The sequence below is a fragment of the Pollicipes pollicipes genome, unplaced genomic scaffold, assembly GCF_011947565.3.
Source record: "Pollicipes pollicipes isolate AB1234 unplaced genomic scaffold, Ppol_2.1 Scaffold_6686;HRSCAF=7923_pilon_pilon_pilon, whole genome shotgun sequence".
NCBI lineage: Eukaryota > Metazoa > Arthropoda > Thecostraca > Pollicipedomorpha > Pollicipedidae > Pollicipes > Pollicipes pollicipes.
In genome coordinates, this window is record NW_023596921.1 from 45,360,421 (window position 1) to 45,375,292 (window position 14,872).

At 51.1% G+C, this 14,872-nt stretch overlaps 1 protein-coding gene across 1 annotated transcript in view; it reads left to right on the top strand.

Moving 5' to 3' along the window:
- The first annotated feature begins 8,031 nt into the window (after positions 1-8,031).
- Positions 8,032-14,872, top strand: part of LOC119108421 (coagulation factor X) — a 20,616-nt gene continuing 13,775 nt past the window's right edge. The window contains exons 1-5 of the mRNA XM_037231992.1: positions 8,032-8,040; positions 9,393-9,521; positions 10,759-10,868; positions 13,305-13,561; positions 14,416-14,574. Of these exons, the coding sequence (XP_037087887.1) occupies positions 8,032-8,040; positions 9,393-9,521; positions 10,759-10,868; positions 13,305-13,561; positions 14,416-14,574 (664 nt within the window). The remainder of the gene's footprint in view (positions 8,041-9,392; positions 9,522-10,758; positions 10,869-13,304; positions 13,562-14,415; positions 14,575-14,872) is intronic.

A 14,872-nucleotide genomic window follows, 5' to 3' on the forward strand; every position in this document is an offset into this window, starting at 1 on the left:
GCCGTGATGACCGTGTTTTCGACAATCTGACGGGGGGAGGCTACTCACTGCCGTTGAATGCGGTACTCATTGGGCGTTTCGGGGTGCCGCGCCGTGTAGCTCCTAGTCGTGAGCTGTTTCCAGCCCGTAACGGACCACCTCGGTAGTAGGACAATTGGCCGATGCGGGAACCAAGGTAGCAGAGAGACATAAATTCAGCCCGGATTGCGGTACGGTTTTCCCGACCGACCGGCTGCTGTCCAGGAGATAGCGGCGATTGGGGAGTGGTCGCCAAGACGGGAGATTAGCGTTTTGCGGAACTTGGGCTCACAGCGGATTGAACTTTCAGGACCTGGTCTGGTCCCGTCAGGCTAATCTAGACCAAAATCTGCGCAACTTTCCACCTTTCGAAGAAGGTATAGATCCACACCGGTCCGATTCGGCTCACAATGAAAATATGGTCTTATGAATCTGTCCTAACCGGCTTCTTCATTTGATCCTTTTCGTCATGAACACAAACATGTGTTACATACACTTCAGTGGCCGATTTATTTCATTCGTCTGATTTATCCATCAGCACTGCAAATAACTTGTCCAATCAGTTTTACCTATTCAGAAGTGTCAGCATGATCCATTGGTCTTTGATACCCGTTCGGAATATAATTTTACATTAACATCGGGCCTAAGCAAGAGCGATAACATTGCTTATTGTGTCTTAGTTGTTGTTAACCCATATTTCCAATGCATCACGACAAGAAGTGAAACAACTCACATCTGACTGAAGCAGCGTAATGCCATGAGAGGTTTGCTCATTTCAGGACTTTCATTTTGGCACAGCCCATCTGTATGACACTTAAAAGTTTTGCTGGAATAAGCTCATGTGTTTTCTGCACTATCAGTTCGGGGTGCCAAAGATCGACCTCCAGCATACCATCAGGTACTGGTTAAACAACGCGATCGGGCAAACACTGGCTACATTGTCGAAGCTAAATGGTTTGACCATGCGTTTTTTACTTGAGTTTTGATCGCATAAGCGATGTTCCCTTGATAGCATCGTCTGGCCAGAACTTTATTGCATGCTGGAGGCCGACTGTTGTCGGCATAAGAACTCAAAACAATGTTGGCATAACTCCTGCACAGCAGCAGACAGGGATTCAAGCGGCAAAGACAGTTAGACAGTTATGTTCAAATGAATATGCATCATAATTCAAAATTGTTGCAAATTCCGTATCCCTTCTGGTAATATTAAGCAGATGTTTCGCCTCAATCAAGATGCGCCAAGGTTGTTTTCCTTCCCGTAAACGAGAGCTAAGAAGTAACTAGCGCAGCTGGTTTGCTCCTGCCAGATTACTGGATGGGCCCGAATCGCGACGACGCGATTATCTGGTGAGATACTGTCACAATGCTCGGAAGAACAAGACAGTTGTGGCATTCACTCCGCTGCTGGAATGCCAAGTGCTGCCATATTCTTTTGTTTCATTTTGCCCGCCTCTGAGACGAAAAGGTGCTGAAGTTATTGCACATTTGAGTGCATTGCCGCGCGTTACGCAGTTGTATAGGTCGACATGCGTAGAAGTCAGCACGGATTCTTGCCACCTATGCTACATTCGACGTGTTGAATGTTTCCACTCGGTTTTGACTTTGAGCTTTGTTTGCCGTGGAGGCGACGTGGAGGTGTCGTTGAAGTGTCATGGAGCCGTGGAGGTGTCGTAACTACTTTACCAGGCATCCCATCACTCCATTCATGCGCCCTGAGCGCCTCTTCTGCGGCTACGAAAGGTGTTTCAATGTTTTCCAAATGTGGCATGTGAAATGCAGATGCCACCTTTCACGTGCCACGCTATGATATCCGCATATATCATAGCCAGCTGCTAAGGTGTGCAGGACTGCAGCTGACTGCAGAGGCCCGCAGCTGACCCGCAGCTGTGACGTCATGACCGAACTGTCTGTGGTGGGACGCCCACTCACCAGCTGGCCGTCCTGGCTCTCTATATAATGAGTCCTTGCCATTCTAAACGGCTACAAATGGAAGCATATCCTCCAAACTGCATAGTTGATCCCGAAATTACGCAAGTGTGGTGGAAAATGAAAAAAAGATATACAAAGCATAAAATCCGTGCGTGCTTCGATGTCTTCCCAGGGCATGATTTTTTTGCATGATGCATGAAGGAAACGATTTACAGCATGCAAGTAAATGTCATGCCACCCACTTGGGTTGCAAGGGATTGCTGTCAATACGATGGTACTCGCCATTTGTGCTGTCTCAAGACAAGTCAAGTCATGTCAAGACAATCAAGTCATGCCACCCACTTGGGTTACAAGGGGTTACTGCCAGTACGATGACATCCGCTATTTGTGCTGCATCAAGACAAGTGTGAGAGTTATTGAGAGCTTAAGTTACCTTGCTGAAAATTTAAGGTTTTCAGATCGCCTTTTATGTTTGTGACTTATTGGCTCCAATCTGCCAGTGGTATCTATTCTATAGAAAATTTGTCAATAGAATGTGTAAATGAGTTATTTACTCTTCTTTCACAAAGCTTAACATTAAAACTACCACATCTTGTCGGCTTGCGATTCTTCTCTCAATTAATGTCTCAATGTCACACATGAAGAGCAAGCTTGTGATTGTTGTAGTACTTTCGTTTTCCACCCGTCCAATTCATGTGAGTTGGAAAATCTGAAAATTCGGTCCGGTCCATATTTGCGTTTCTGTCTCATGCTACGAAATCGACCAACCCCATCCGGGAATGAACCAACAACCCATGGACTTATCCCATCCATGAACATCTCTTATGCCAACCCGCAGACGTCGCATGGAGGTCAGAGACATTGTCAGTCTTGAAAGAGACAGGCCAGTCCGTTTACCCACGCCGATGGTATGACTTGGCCTGGCCCGCTGGAGCGGTCGCCTGTTCACAAAGCCCGATAAATCGGGAGCTAGGGATCGAGGGGTAGGGATCGAGAGCTAGGGATCGAGAGCTGGGGATCGTGCGCTAGGGTCGGGAACTAGGGATCGAGAACTAGGGGTCGAGAGCTGGGGATCGAGAGCTGGAGATCGAGAGCTAGAGATCGAGAGCTAGGATCGAGAGCTAGGATCGAGAGCTAGGATCGAGAGCTGGGGTCTGCGAGCTAGGATCGAGAGCTAGGGATCGAGAGCTAGGGATCGAGAACTAGGATCGAGAGCTAGGGATCGAAAGTTAAATCTGCACATAACGAGGACCCCGACAGCAAGCAAGTGTTCAAGACTGCTGTGCTGGCATGCCTCAAAATGGAACGCCTGTCGTGTATGCACATACAACGCACACGTGCGTGACCTGAAAGGCCCGCGGAAGGTCATCGAGTATGGCATACACAAGATTCATAGCGATCCACGCGATTTGTGGCGCAGACACTGGTCAGGCTGGCGATATGGGTGTTCAGCCCCCGTCTGGCGTTACAGTCATTCGCTGCCATTATGGGGGGGGGGAGGGGGCATTTGGTGGATGGGAGATCGTTTTTAATAATTGAACATGAGCAAAACTGCAAACTCAGCTCGTTTGGTGCATTAGTTTTTACGACGCCGAACAACGTTGGCTTTGTATCCATTATCACCCGGAATGTTCGACATCCTAAAAGCGCATTTCGGGTTCAATGGATATGAGCAGAAAGCGTTTGCACTAAGTGCTCCACTAGTGCCAGATGTTGCATTCCGTGCACTGAAGAGACAAGCGCGGTGCTGGCATTGATCGCCCAAGTGGTGCTGAAAGTTAAGGCCAATCTGTTGGCTTTTTGCATTGGGTGTTCACGAGTTCTGTCTTTCATCCGAAACACCGCCATTGCCTTTGCTCCATCGTGCTTTGCTTGGGGTCGCAGTTCCAGCTCACGTTAATGTTCAGGCTGACGCCCCAACATATTTGCCAACAATCGCTAGCGCATTGCTTGGAACGAAAAAAGTGTAATTCTGCGCACACATACGGCGAAAGTTGCGCAACGGACAAACGGGCAGGGCCCCCGTGTAAAAGCCGGTCTCTGCCACATCGTCTAACCGTCTTATCATCAGTACGAGTTGCCGCAAAAACACAACCTGGCGTGATTACTTTGCTTTCTCTCTGCCAGCGCTGCTCTCAATGGGCCGCCAACTCGTCTCCTTTGCGACAGACAGCCCAAAGCTCGGAGCTGATATTGGCGTGGCGGAAGAGGACTCGTAGGAGATGTCAGCCCCACAAAAAGCTCTCCGAATGCTTCAGAAAGATTTCCAGGGAACTGCTATAACTTATGAACTCGGACGCACGTGATTCAAATACGAGCGAAGCATATAAATGTTTGGAATACTTCCTTTAAAACTGGATCATTACAGAATGATTACTTTGTCAGGTGAATCTGGCAAAAATTGTCCCGCATGTATAAATAATGATAGCTTTTCGCAACAAAACATGAGCGAAAATAGCGAATCGTCTTCGTCTTCACTGGTTTAACAGTGTTAGTCTGCCTACGACTCAAAGCCGTCCTGACTTATCCGCTGCTGTTCTGACACGTCTTTTATTTCCTTTGCTTCCGGGTGTACATCCCTGCCTACGTTTCCCAGCGTTGTTCTGCGTCGATTGTTGTTTTCTGTGCGTCTGGTGACTGGCTGCCTGCAATTATCTGCATTTTCTGCGCTTCGCCGGCGCTCGGCTGGCGTTTCCAAAGCGTTTCCCGGAGCACCTGTTTGTGGAGCGGTTCATGCGTGACTGGCAGCGCCGGCGGCACTGCCGCACGAGAATGCTGTGCAAACAGCTCGCTCGACCGACAGACAAAGGGCCCTAATTCGAATAATCAACAAAGGACTGCATAAGCTTCCGCGCGCGCAGCGTCAGATGGCTTGTAGGCCGTGGGAATGCTCACAGTCGGGCTAAAACTGACGCACTCGGAGGGCAGCTGACGCTGGTCGGCTGGTGGTATGGTCAGCGGCACAAGGCGAGGGCAAAATCAATGATGTTGATGTTACCGCGGCGGGAATGGGCGCCTCTAAAAACGTGGTGTAAATAAATGGGAAACAAGAGGCAGGTACTCCCGATTGGCTGCGGGTCATTTTTTGGCTGTCGTTCACTCTTTGTGGTGCGATATTCAAGTAAAGCTTTGCTTGAACATCGATCCTATGGAAGACAAGTGTGTACATTGCAGCACAAGGCCAAAACGCTGTGTCCCCGTCAGCTCTGAACGATGCAGTGCAAAAGTGTTGACATTCAGTTTTTTCATGACCTGATGATGGACATTTGATTTGATGACATGGGTTTGATTGGTGACCTTGTTGAGATCACATATTCGCCTCACTCAAGTAATAAACGGAACCGGAGTGTCTTGGTACGGTTCGATAAATCTCTTAATAGCAGGAGCATTAGTAGTAGTAATGACCGGGAGAATTGTGCTCCCCTATCTAAGTTGTTGAACGTGGCGTCAGCTGTTCTTTATGTAAGGCGTGGGTACGTGCGTGGACTAATCGTTGATTATGTAATATTCGAGATAGACACGTAACCTAAATAAATCATGAACGTGAAGTGTTGATTGCTAGAGATTTTCATGTGCCCAGCTGGGATTTCCAGCAGAAAAAGTTAGTTGTGCTAAGTTGCAAAATTCTGCGTATGCACCTACATTACAGCCATGCACTGCTCGGAAACTGTGTGCTTCAGGGCGGGGGGAAACCTGCATTATGTGAAACCAAGATTACACCATGATGTCTCCAGCCATAGATGAGAGATGAGCAAGTCTATGTGGAAGGCAAGGGTTCAGAACTGCTTATTTAAAAAAAATATTTAAGTCGGGTGTCATTTATCTGTTGTGTTCCCATTGGCTCTTGTAGAAATGTACTGTTGCTAGTCTAAGTTGCTAAGTTTGGAGCAAATGCGTAGCAGTCACGGCATAGCGGCGTGCAATAATCACCCGGTGTTCGACCAGCAACGGCGATGCTAGGGTAGGTCATCCTGCCAAGACCACTGATACCATCGAATGCTCATACAAAGGCCAGCAATCTGGTGGGGCGTCTGATTGTTCACATTGGTGCCGTGATCAATTCTACACGCGCCCCGGGTGGCCGGTTATGAACGCGACGCACTCGAGTGGGAGGGGCTGGGGAGCAATTTGACCCTGTGATACCTCAAAAGCTAAGTGAGACAGAAATACTAGCTTGATTGGGCACGCAGGCTCATAAGTGAACTTGCACCAATGTTGAGGTCACTAGGCCGTGAAGTTCTGGCAAGGTAAGGTCAAACGAGGCGAAACACCGGATTTATATCTAAGTGTACTCAGACCCCCCTCATGCAACCACCTGTACCTAAATATCTCTTCTAAGTAAAAAGTCACAGGTGATTATTATGTCAGTTTCAGTGACCTTATTTGGCCATTCAAAAGGCCCAAGCAAATACCAAAAGCCCGCAAGATTGGTTTTTATCTTTGAGTCAGATTAGCATGAAAGACTGCGATTGGTGGTGTTTCCAAAACCCAAAGGTTTTCTCGGGTCATTTCAGGCCAGTGACCTCCCCTGACCTTCATAACAATTAAATAGGATGTCTGATGGATATCGTAAGTCTGATATTCCCGTGATCATGATATTCAAAGTAAGCGTCGAAAACTACCCTTTTTGTCCAGCTCCACAGTACAAGAGTGATTTAGTTGTTTTTTTTGGGGGGGAGGGGGGGGCGGAGGGTTGCCTTAGCTAACAGTCATGGACGGACTCTGTCCTATCATATTTCAAAGAGCTTTTAAGGTGCTTTTATGCCAATCGATTTTTTGATTGGTTATAGCCTTATAAGGTTTGGCGTGGACGATTCTGGAAAACACAATCGAAGGTCAAATTTTCCCCACCTGAGCGTGGGTTAATGCCTGCTTCACACTGAATCATTTGCATTTAGGGTAGAGGCCTTCACAGATCAAAATTCCTTTATTCAAACCATAGCTCTTCCCATGGGACTGTATCCACAACACCGTCTATGTTTTCCTTATCAGTTTGATCCACCCGTTACCCACTCGTATGCGTGTTTCTTACGTGCTAAATTGTGCAAGAGTTTCTGGAAAGTGTATAACCCAACCTGCTCTTTTGCTTTTATCATTGCAAAAGTAGTGTGCATAGAGCTAGTCATTACTAAAGAAACTGTAGCCTTTAACTCTGTATGGTATTGTGAGAAATCAGCCCGACATTTCTTAAACGCATTGCCATTAGCCGTGCCCCTACACTTAGCTTTCACCAAATCTGTATCCAACCCAATAAGCTATTCATTCCCTAAGGGTACTCATAGTTCTGCCCAAACTGAGATGCTATCCCAAAAGTGATAACTCCCAGGGCTTCTTAACTTTCTTGCAAAACGTTTAGGACAAATGGAATTACGGAGACTTGTGCCGACTTTGACAACCAAAGTGAAGTAATACGAGTTATGCTAAGCATCTACGTGCGCCTGGGTGCATCTGGCAAACAATGCTATTTCCAAACTAAGGTGAGTTGTAGTACGTTAAGCTGCAGAGAGGCAGGTGATTGTGGGGGCTCTAGTCTGGCGTTGATGTGAGACAGGGGATGTGGTGGGCTTCAGTCTGGCGGTGATGCGGGACAGGTGATGTGGTAGGCTCTAGTCTGGCGTGATGTGAGGCAGGTGATGTGGTGGGGCTTTAGTCTGGCGTGATGTGAGACAGGTGATGTGTGGGCTTCAGTTCTGGCGTGATGTGAGACAAGTGATTGTGGTGGGCTTCAGTCTGGCGTGATGTGAGACAGGTGATGTGGTGGGCTTTAGTCTGGCGTGATGTGAGACAGGTGATGTGGTGGGCTTTAGTCTGGCGTGATGTGAGACAGGTGGTGTGGTGGGCTTTAGTCTGGCGTGATGTGAGGACAGGTGATGTGGTGGGCTTCAGTCTGGCGTGATGTGAGACAGGTGATGTGGTGGGCTTTAGTCTGGCGTGATGTGAGACAGGTGATGTGGTGGGCTTTAGTCTGGCGTGATGTGAGACAGGTGATGTGGTGGGCTTTAGTCTGGCGTGATGTAAGACACCTACCGGTGTCAGTTGCTGGCTGAACTTCTCAAGCGCGTGTGAGCAGGAAAAGGCACCTACATGTTACAGGCAAGTCGCGGCTACACCAGTGACAGCCTCCACATGAGTTTCTTCGCAGCTGGCGAACTGGGCTAAAGGCAGGCGGATTGTCGTGATGCGCCCTGGAACAATTAGTACGCATGGGCGTGTGGCAGAGGAGTCTAGCTGGCTGAAACCGTCAACCATCTTTGCCTCTGCCTGAATGTTCAGCAGTATTTTTGTTTTGTTATTTGTGCCGTTCGAGAAAAGGACGACTGCGTTGCGATGGCTGCTGCTGGTGGCCTTTGAATATAAGCTACCATTGCTCTGACCGCGGCTGTCGTTATGGTTTGACAAGGTCAATCAGCGCCGAAATCTCTCATGACGCTTCGGGAGGGGGGGGGGGGAGGCGGATAAACATTGTTAAAATTCTGACCATGGGCAAGCCATGATGGTAAACCTGTTGAGTCATTGGGCATCCCTAGCTCGAGTCCTGGGAAGGAATGCACAAAGCTGGCTTAATTTTATCTACGCTAAGGCTGCGGCTATACGATAGTCAAGGACGGCCATCTGGTGGGCGACAACATAGCTAAAACAATTAATTTCTCACCGGAGAGCGATGGCACGGTGGAGCACAGGAACCTAGGAAAGCTTGGGACAATGTCATTAGCCATTGTTCAAGGAGTAAGGTAGAGGGCTATGCGATTTATTCCAGAGGTTGAACCTGTCTATAATTGCATGAGGGTTTCATCCCAGTTCCCTCCCAGCCGCCCACTTCCTGTGCCATGGTAAAACTTTAAGTAAGGCTAGGAGCGCGGTGAAGATGCATGCAAAAATTTAAGCGGAAGGAAAGGCGCATCTAATTTCAACAAAGAAAAACATTAGATATTGACTAACGTCGTAACGCTAACGCTCGCACTCAGCGCCTCAAGCTCAGTCAGGCAATTTCAACGCAAAATTTACTCTCTACATGAACATCGCCTTTGACAGTGCGCTGTGCACTGTAACCTACATTTAGGCTTGCATACACTCTGTCTTTGTCTTTGTCTTTCCAGTCTGTCTTTGTCTTTGTCTGTCTGTCTGTCTCTGTCTGCCTTGTCCGTCTTTCTGTCTTTCCAGTCACAGTCTCAAGCGTCGCCCCTGCTTTGGAAATATGTGCGGCTTTGACGAATTACCCAGATCGCTAACTTCTACCTGGCTAGCTGAGCTGGCTCTGGTATAGACTAGAGAGGGTAGACGGTTGGATGCCCGACACGGCCGGTTACCATGACGTCCTGCCCCTGACCTGCGGCTGCTCGCCGCCAAACTGGCGCCATGTCAACACGGCAGGTGGCATGACGTCCCTGCCGCTGACCTGCGGCTGCCGCCCTCCTACCCCTGACCCGCCGCTGCCCCGCCGCCAGACTGCGGCTCTCCCCCCCTACGGTGCGCGCCGACTTCGACGAGTGGAGCTGGGCGGCGGCGGCGGCGGCGGGGCACTCGACCGCTCCCACGCCTCGCCGCCCGACCACTCTTCGACCGCTTCGACGCTCGTCAGTACGACACGGGCCCGAGTACGACCCCGACTTCGCGCCGTACACGGAGCCGCCGCCCGCGGCCGGCGGGGGCGTCGCGCCGTGCCGGCGGACGAGCGCTACACGACCCGTTCGGGATCTTCTCGAGGAGTACCGCCGGCGCGTGAGCCAGCAGCTGGGCGAGGTGCAGTTTCAACCGGAGGCCAGGACGCCATCATCGGTCGCTGGCCGTGGATCGTAAGTTGCACCGACTGTCGGACTTCTGATGCGTGCCACGTCGAATAGTGGCTGTGCACAGATCGTCACAGGCCGGCAAGCACGTCAGAGATTCTCCTGACGCTCTGCTCTGTTCGTTGGGTTTATTTATCCTTAATCCCCATGGTCCTTTCAGTATTATTCGGTTAGTACAAATATCACTTATAAATACTGTAGTTTACAATATGTTTGCAATAGCTTCTGGGATAACGGTGGTGCGACGTAACCATACGGCTTCAAGCATCGCTGACACCCCATTAGTCTGATCTTTTTCGAATTCTCCGATTAATTTACGTTCACACACAATAGCTACACGGTTGGTGGCATTGCAAGCTCTTTAAGCTGGTTTTAAAGCTGTTTTTTGTTATCCACCACGTTAACATCACATTCTCAGCCTAATTTTGCCGGTCAAAATTTAAATGCCACCCCCGGCATCACTCACGCTCTGATGCTAACAGCTGTGCCACCTCAAGCCTAAGACCCCCGTTTGTGGTTGCCAACAGAAATAATGAGCGCGATCATCGCTGTCTCTGGTAAGATTACAATAGACGCTCGGCGTGTCGACCGGCCTGCGACGTTTTTGGACGGCTGGTGGAGCCGTGCAACACAAACAATCGAAGAAGTTTCAGAGAATTAAATTGCTTTTGGACATCACGTTTTTTGCTCACTTGCCGCATGTCGAGCGCAGCAGTCGTCTTGCAACCAGACCGCGCTGTACCCGGACAAATGACGGTAGCCTCACGAACAAACTTGTCAACGTTCTCAACCGAAGCAACGATTCCAAACCCAGCCATTTCACGGCGCTTTTCTCCTGCCCCGACGTCCGCTGATTTGAAAACGCTGCCCGCCAAATACATCTCGAACCACAAAGCCGTTAGGCCGACCGTGATTCGGCGGCTGGCCACGAAGGAGACGCCAGTCCGGCGCGCAGCTGCGGCGTAGCTCTCATCTTCCAGCCGCACCGCTCTCACACGTCCCCCCCCCCCCCCCCGCCCGACAGGCGCTGATCGGCGAGCAGCGGCCGAGCCGCATCAGCTGGTTCTGCGGCGGCGCTCTGTTGAACGAGCGGTTCGTTGCTACGGCCGCCCACTGCCTCGGCCAGTTCCAGAAGTGAGTGCAGCAGCTTTGTATGCGTGAGGCCCCGCCGTCGGCCGCGCGTGCGAAGCCGGATGATGACACTACGCCGGCCGGCCCTGTTGTTCTTGATTGCTGATTGTTTCCTGGTGCTTGGGAACGGCATTGATATGCTGGCGCCGCGCCTTTCTCGCACCGGCCCGCAGCCCAAATCGAAGGAAAAGGCGCACAATGCCACGCGATGCGTTCAGAAGCCTTCTCTGACGAAGACTTACTGGTGAAAGATTCCTGCTCCGTCTTGCGGTGTCGGCGTGAGGGCAGCATTTTTATGAGAAGCTGTTACGCCTGATCAGTACTAATGTTGTTTAAGATATAGCAACTTTCTTTAAAAAAACGTGGGATTTTGTGAACCAGTTGAACATGCTGCAGATCATGGACAAACGTAACTTCATGGAAAAGCGTGTTATGTGATAATTCTGTAATGTGGAACCACGAGAGTGGTGTGGCCAAGGACTTTTGGGACCATTCCCCAACCCACTCCGCCTGGAAGTAATGGGGCCTCCTGGACCGAAGACCTCAGTGCCTATTTGCAGCTTAACCAAGCATTAGCCTGGAGCAGCGTGGTCAAATTCACGCCTCCCATCGAATGTTCGAGATATCTCAGAAAGGCGCCGAGAACCGGCGCGAAATTTGTAGCAGCTGTTAATGGACACACTATATGCTTTAGGCCAAAATAACAACTGTAGGGCCGCGGCAGATCGAGCGCGAGTGACGTCAGAGTAACGTCATGTTTGCTGTCTTTTGGCAAAAGTGCATTGCTGTACGCATATTGGTATATGACTGAAACGGAAAAATATTTCCAACGTCCGTGGACGGGTTTTAAGAGCCAATTAGTTCCCAAGCGGCACGCCCGGTTGTGTTGTTTCGATGTTACACATTGAAATGTTGGCATGCCAAAGTATAAAGCTATTTGTAAAATCCACGCTAAAAATGTTTGACCTTAGACTAAAAATTATCACATAATGGAGGAAGGTAGCCTGAATACGAGTATGAGAACTGCCTGTACTACGTTTCAAGTAGCTACCTGTGGCAATGACTGATTAGTGGCTTGAAATGCATCACAGAGCACATTGGCCGAGCCCAGATGTGCACGGGCCCACAGCAGCGACGGGGCTCAGGTCTGCCGCGTTGACGCTCTGACGGGGCAGCGGAGAGGCGTAGGTCTGTTTTGAGGTATCTGTTTGACCGCACGCCACGTCGCTGCTGAGTACTATTTAAACTTTTGAATTCGGCCCGGCCGTTCTTGAAGTGAGCAGAGAGAGGGGTGGGGGAAGGGGGTAAATTTGTCCTACCTTTGTCAGTAGTGTGCCGTTGAATATACCGGTCAACGCCTGGTTTTAAGACGTCCGCGGGGTTTCTAAAACATGCAAAATGGTTCTCCAAGACATCAAAATGGGAACCAGAGCCCAAAAAGCTCACCGAATTCTAAGTCAAATCGCCTTCAGTGACGAAGTGGGGCCCTGGGTCCGCGATGTGGACCCCCGGGTTCCCGGTGGTAACTGAAACGTTACTGTGCCTCCATGGACGGCCCTCATTTGACAGTGACCAGACAGTGACGAGGAGAGAGGTGGAGGTTCGACGGAAGCGATACGGCAGAGATGCGGGATGCTGACGGGAGCGGGGACAGAATTACGCACATACGGCGCTCAGCTCCGGCAGAAACACGTAATTGGTCACGTAAGCCAAGGAGATAAGGGGATCATGACGTGGGCCGCCGGCGAGATAGGAAGGAAAAGGACGCATGCGCACGACGCCTGAGTCGCAAAGCTAACAGGCTCGAACCTGTCACACTGCCGCAGGCTTGTCTGCTCGAGTGGCGTCACCACCCTCCAGCAGCCCTCTCGCTCCGCCCTGTCGCCTCCGAGCCCATCTCCGAGTCGCTTTGCGTATTCAATGCATATCAAAACCGCCCAGGCGTGCGTGCCGAGGCCTGGGCTCTGCCGGCGGGACGGCCGAGGCGGCTAAGCCGGTGTGATCGCGTACGGTCGCGTCCGCGCGTCTCCATCCCTGCGGCCATGCATTCTAATGAGGTGTGTATTAAATTGGGGACCTGCAGGCCCTGCCCGTCGTCAGAAGGGCACCTGACCTTGTTTCGGGCGTGTCGAGCATGAAAGCGCGGCTCGTACGTGCCAAAGCGCACAACAAGGAACTTCTCTCTGCCCTTGCGCAGTGCACAGTGATCTGGCTATCTTCGTTTGTGCCATCATAGCATAGGCACATTCGCTGGCCTAAAGACGAACACACAGAACACACAGATTGTTACGGGCCGGGGATGACCTGTTGACACAGTAGGAGGTGACGTATGGCCGGTCACCTGACCCCGGAGACCATCCCGAGACCCTGCCTTTGCACACGCAGGAGCCGAGCCCAGCAGCGACTGGCGATCACGGCCGGCGCGTACCCTCCCGCCAGGAACCGCCTGCTGGTGCGCGTTGGCGACTTTGACCTGCACTACGACACGGACGCGGCGCACCAGGATCTGCTGGTGGATCGCATCTACCTGCATCCGGCGTACGAGCACTACCGCAAGCACAACGACCTGGCGCTGCTGCGCCTGAGCACTGCGGCGCGACTGGGGCCGCTCGTGAGGCCCGTGTGCCTGCCGCCAGCCGGGGTCAACCTCACCGGCCAGTGGACGTCCCTGGCCGGCTGGGGCCACACCGACTTCGGTGAGTGGCCGACACTGCGGTGCGGAGGCCGCGTCACATGATCACAGCCAGACTGTGCTCGGTTGATCGGAACTGGCGCCACAAGTCCTGTACGGTGAGATGGAGGTCCCAGTTTTCAGCTCGTCGCCGTGTTTTGCCGCTCCGTGTTTTCCTGAAGAATGTTTGGCTTTTCCCAAATCAAGTTCATTTCAATGTTTGCTCGGGATTTATTTGCTTTCGCTTGCATGCATTTGGTCGCAGTGCATCTACGGCACGGCACAGGTTTCAAAACATCCGCACAATGGACTTTGACTCTCGAAGTAAACTAGGCCAGACTTCAGCTGATTGCACCCGAACGACCCAATCCGAATTATATTACCGCGACGTGCCCTGCGCCTTAACCACTCGTAATTCATTTTATGGCTGGCCTTAGCCATAAATACAGGAACCGACAGCCCGCTCCAAGCTAAACGGTTTCAGCTCTGATCGGCTTTACGATTCACCCAGACTGCGGCTCACCAGATAACTCGTTCATTTTCATCGTCTATCTCGAGGCTCATATGCATGATGAATGGCACGGAAAGCCCGATACTCAATGAGCCGTGCTTCCCATGCGGCACAGCGCCAGCGGCGAGCGGCGTGAGACATGTTGCCGCTAAATAAGCGAAAACGTTGAATGCGTCGTTAGATAACCCAGCTATCATCTATTATCCTGATATCATCTCGTCTTATGCAACAACTATTACCTCGTACAGCACGCTGCTGTCCTATCACTTCATCCATGTTGGTTGCACCTGACGCGAAAACTTCCACAATCTCGAACACAGACAATGGTGTTTTGACAACGCTGGCAGCACAGGACTACTGTTTTGCAGGCGGCGAGTCGTCGGCCGTTCTGCAGGAAGTGCGTCTGCCGCTGGTCGATACGGCTACTTGCGAAGCTCACTACAGGACGCTGGGCAACAACTTCCAGCAGGACTTCGCCCCAGGGTTCGGCGACACCAAGATCTGCGCCCACGACACAACGGGCCACGGCAGGGACTCTTGCCAGGTTTGGAGCGGGGTGGGAATCTTGCTGGGCTCAGCAGTGGCTTCGTAATCGCGGTACCTGCTGGACGGCCGACTGCTGGTCGCATTGCTTGGACTGTGCCATTTCTCATGCACCCACAAACAGCTGTCGCCGCCTTACTAAGTGCTAAATTTTGTCCGTGTGAAGTGACTTTGAAAAAAGAAAACCATCAACTTTCCAGAAATTGTACTTCATGCATTTATGTGCATACATTTTGTCTTCGGAGCTGCCAGACGCCGCCATGGATCGGCAAAGATCGAGTA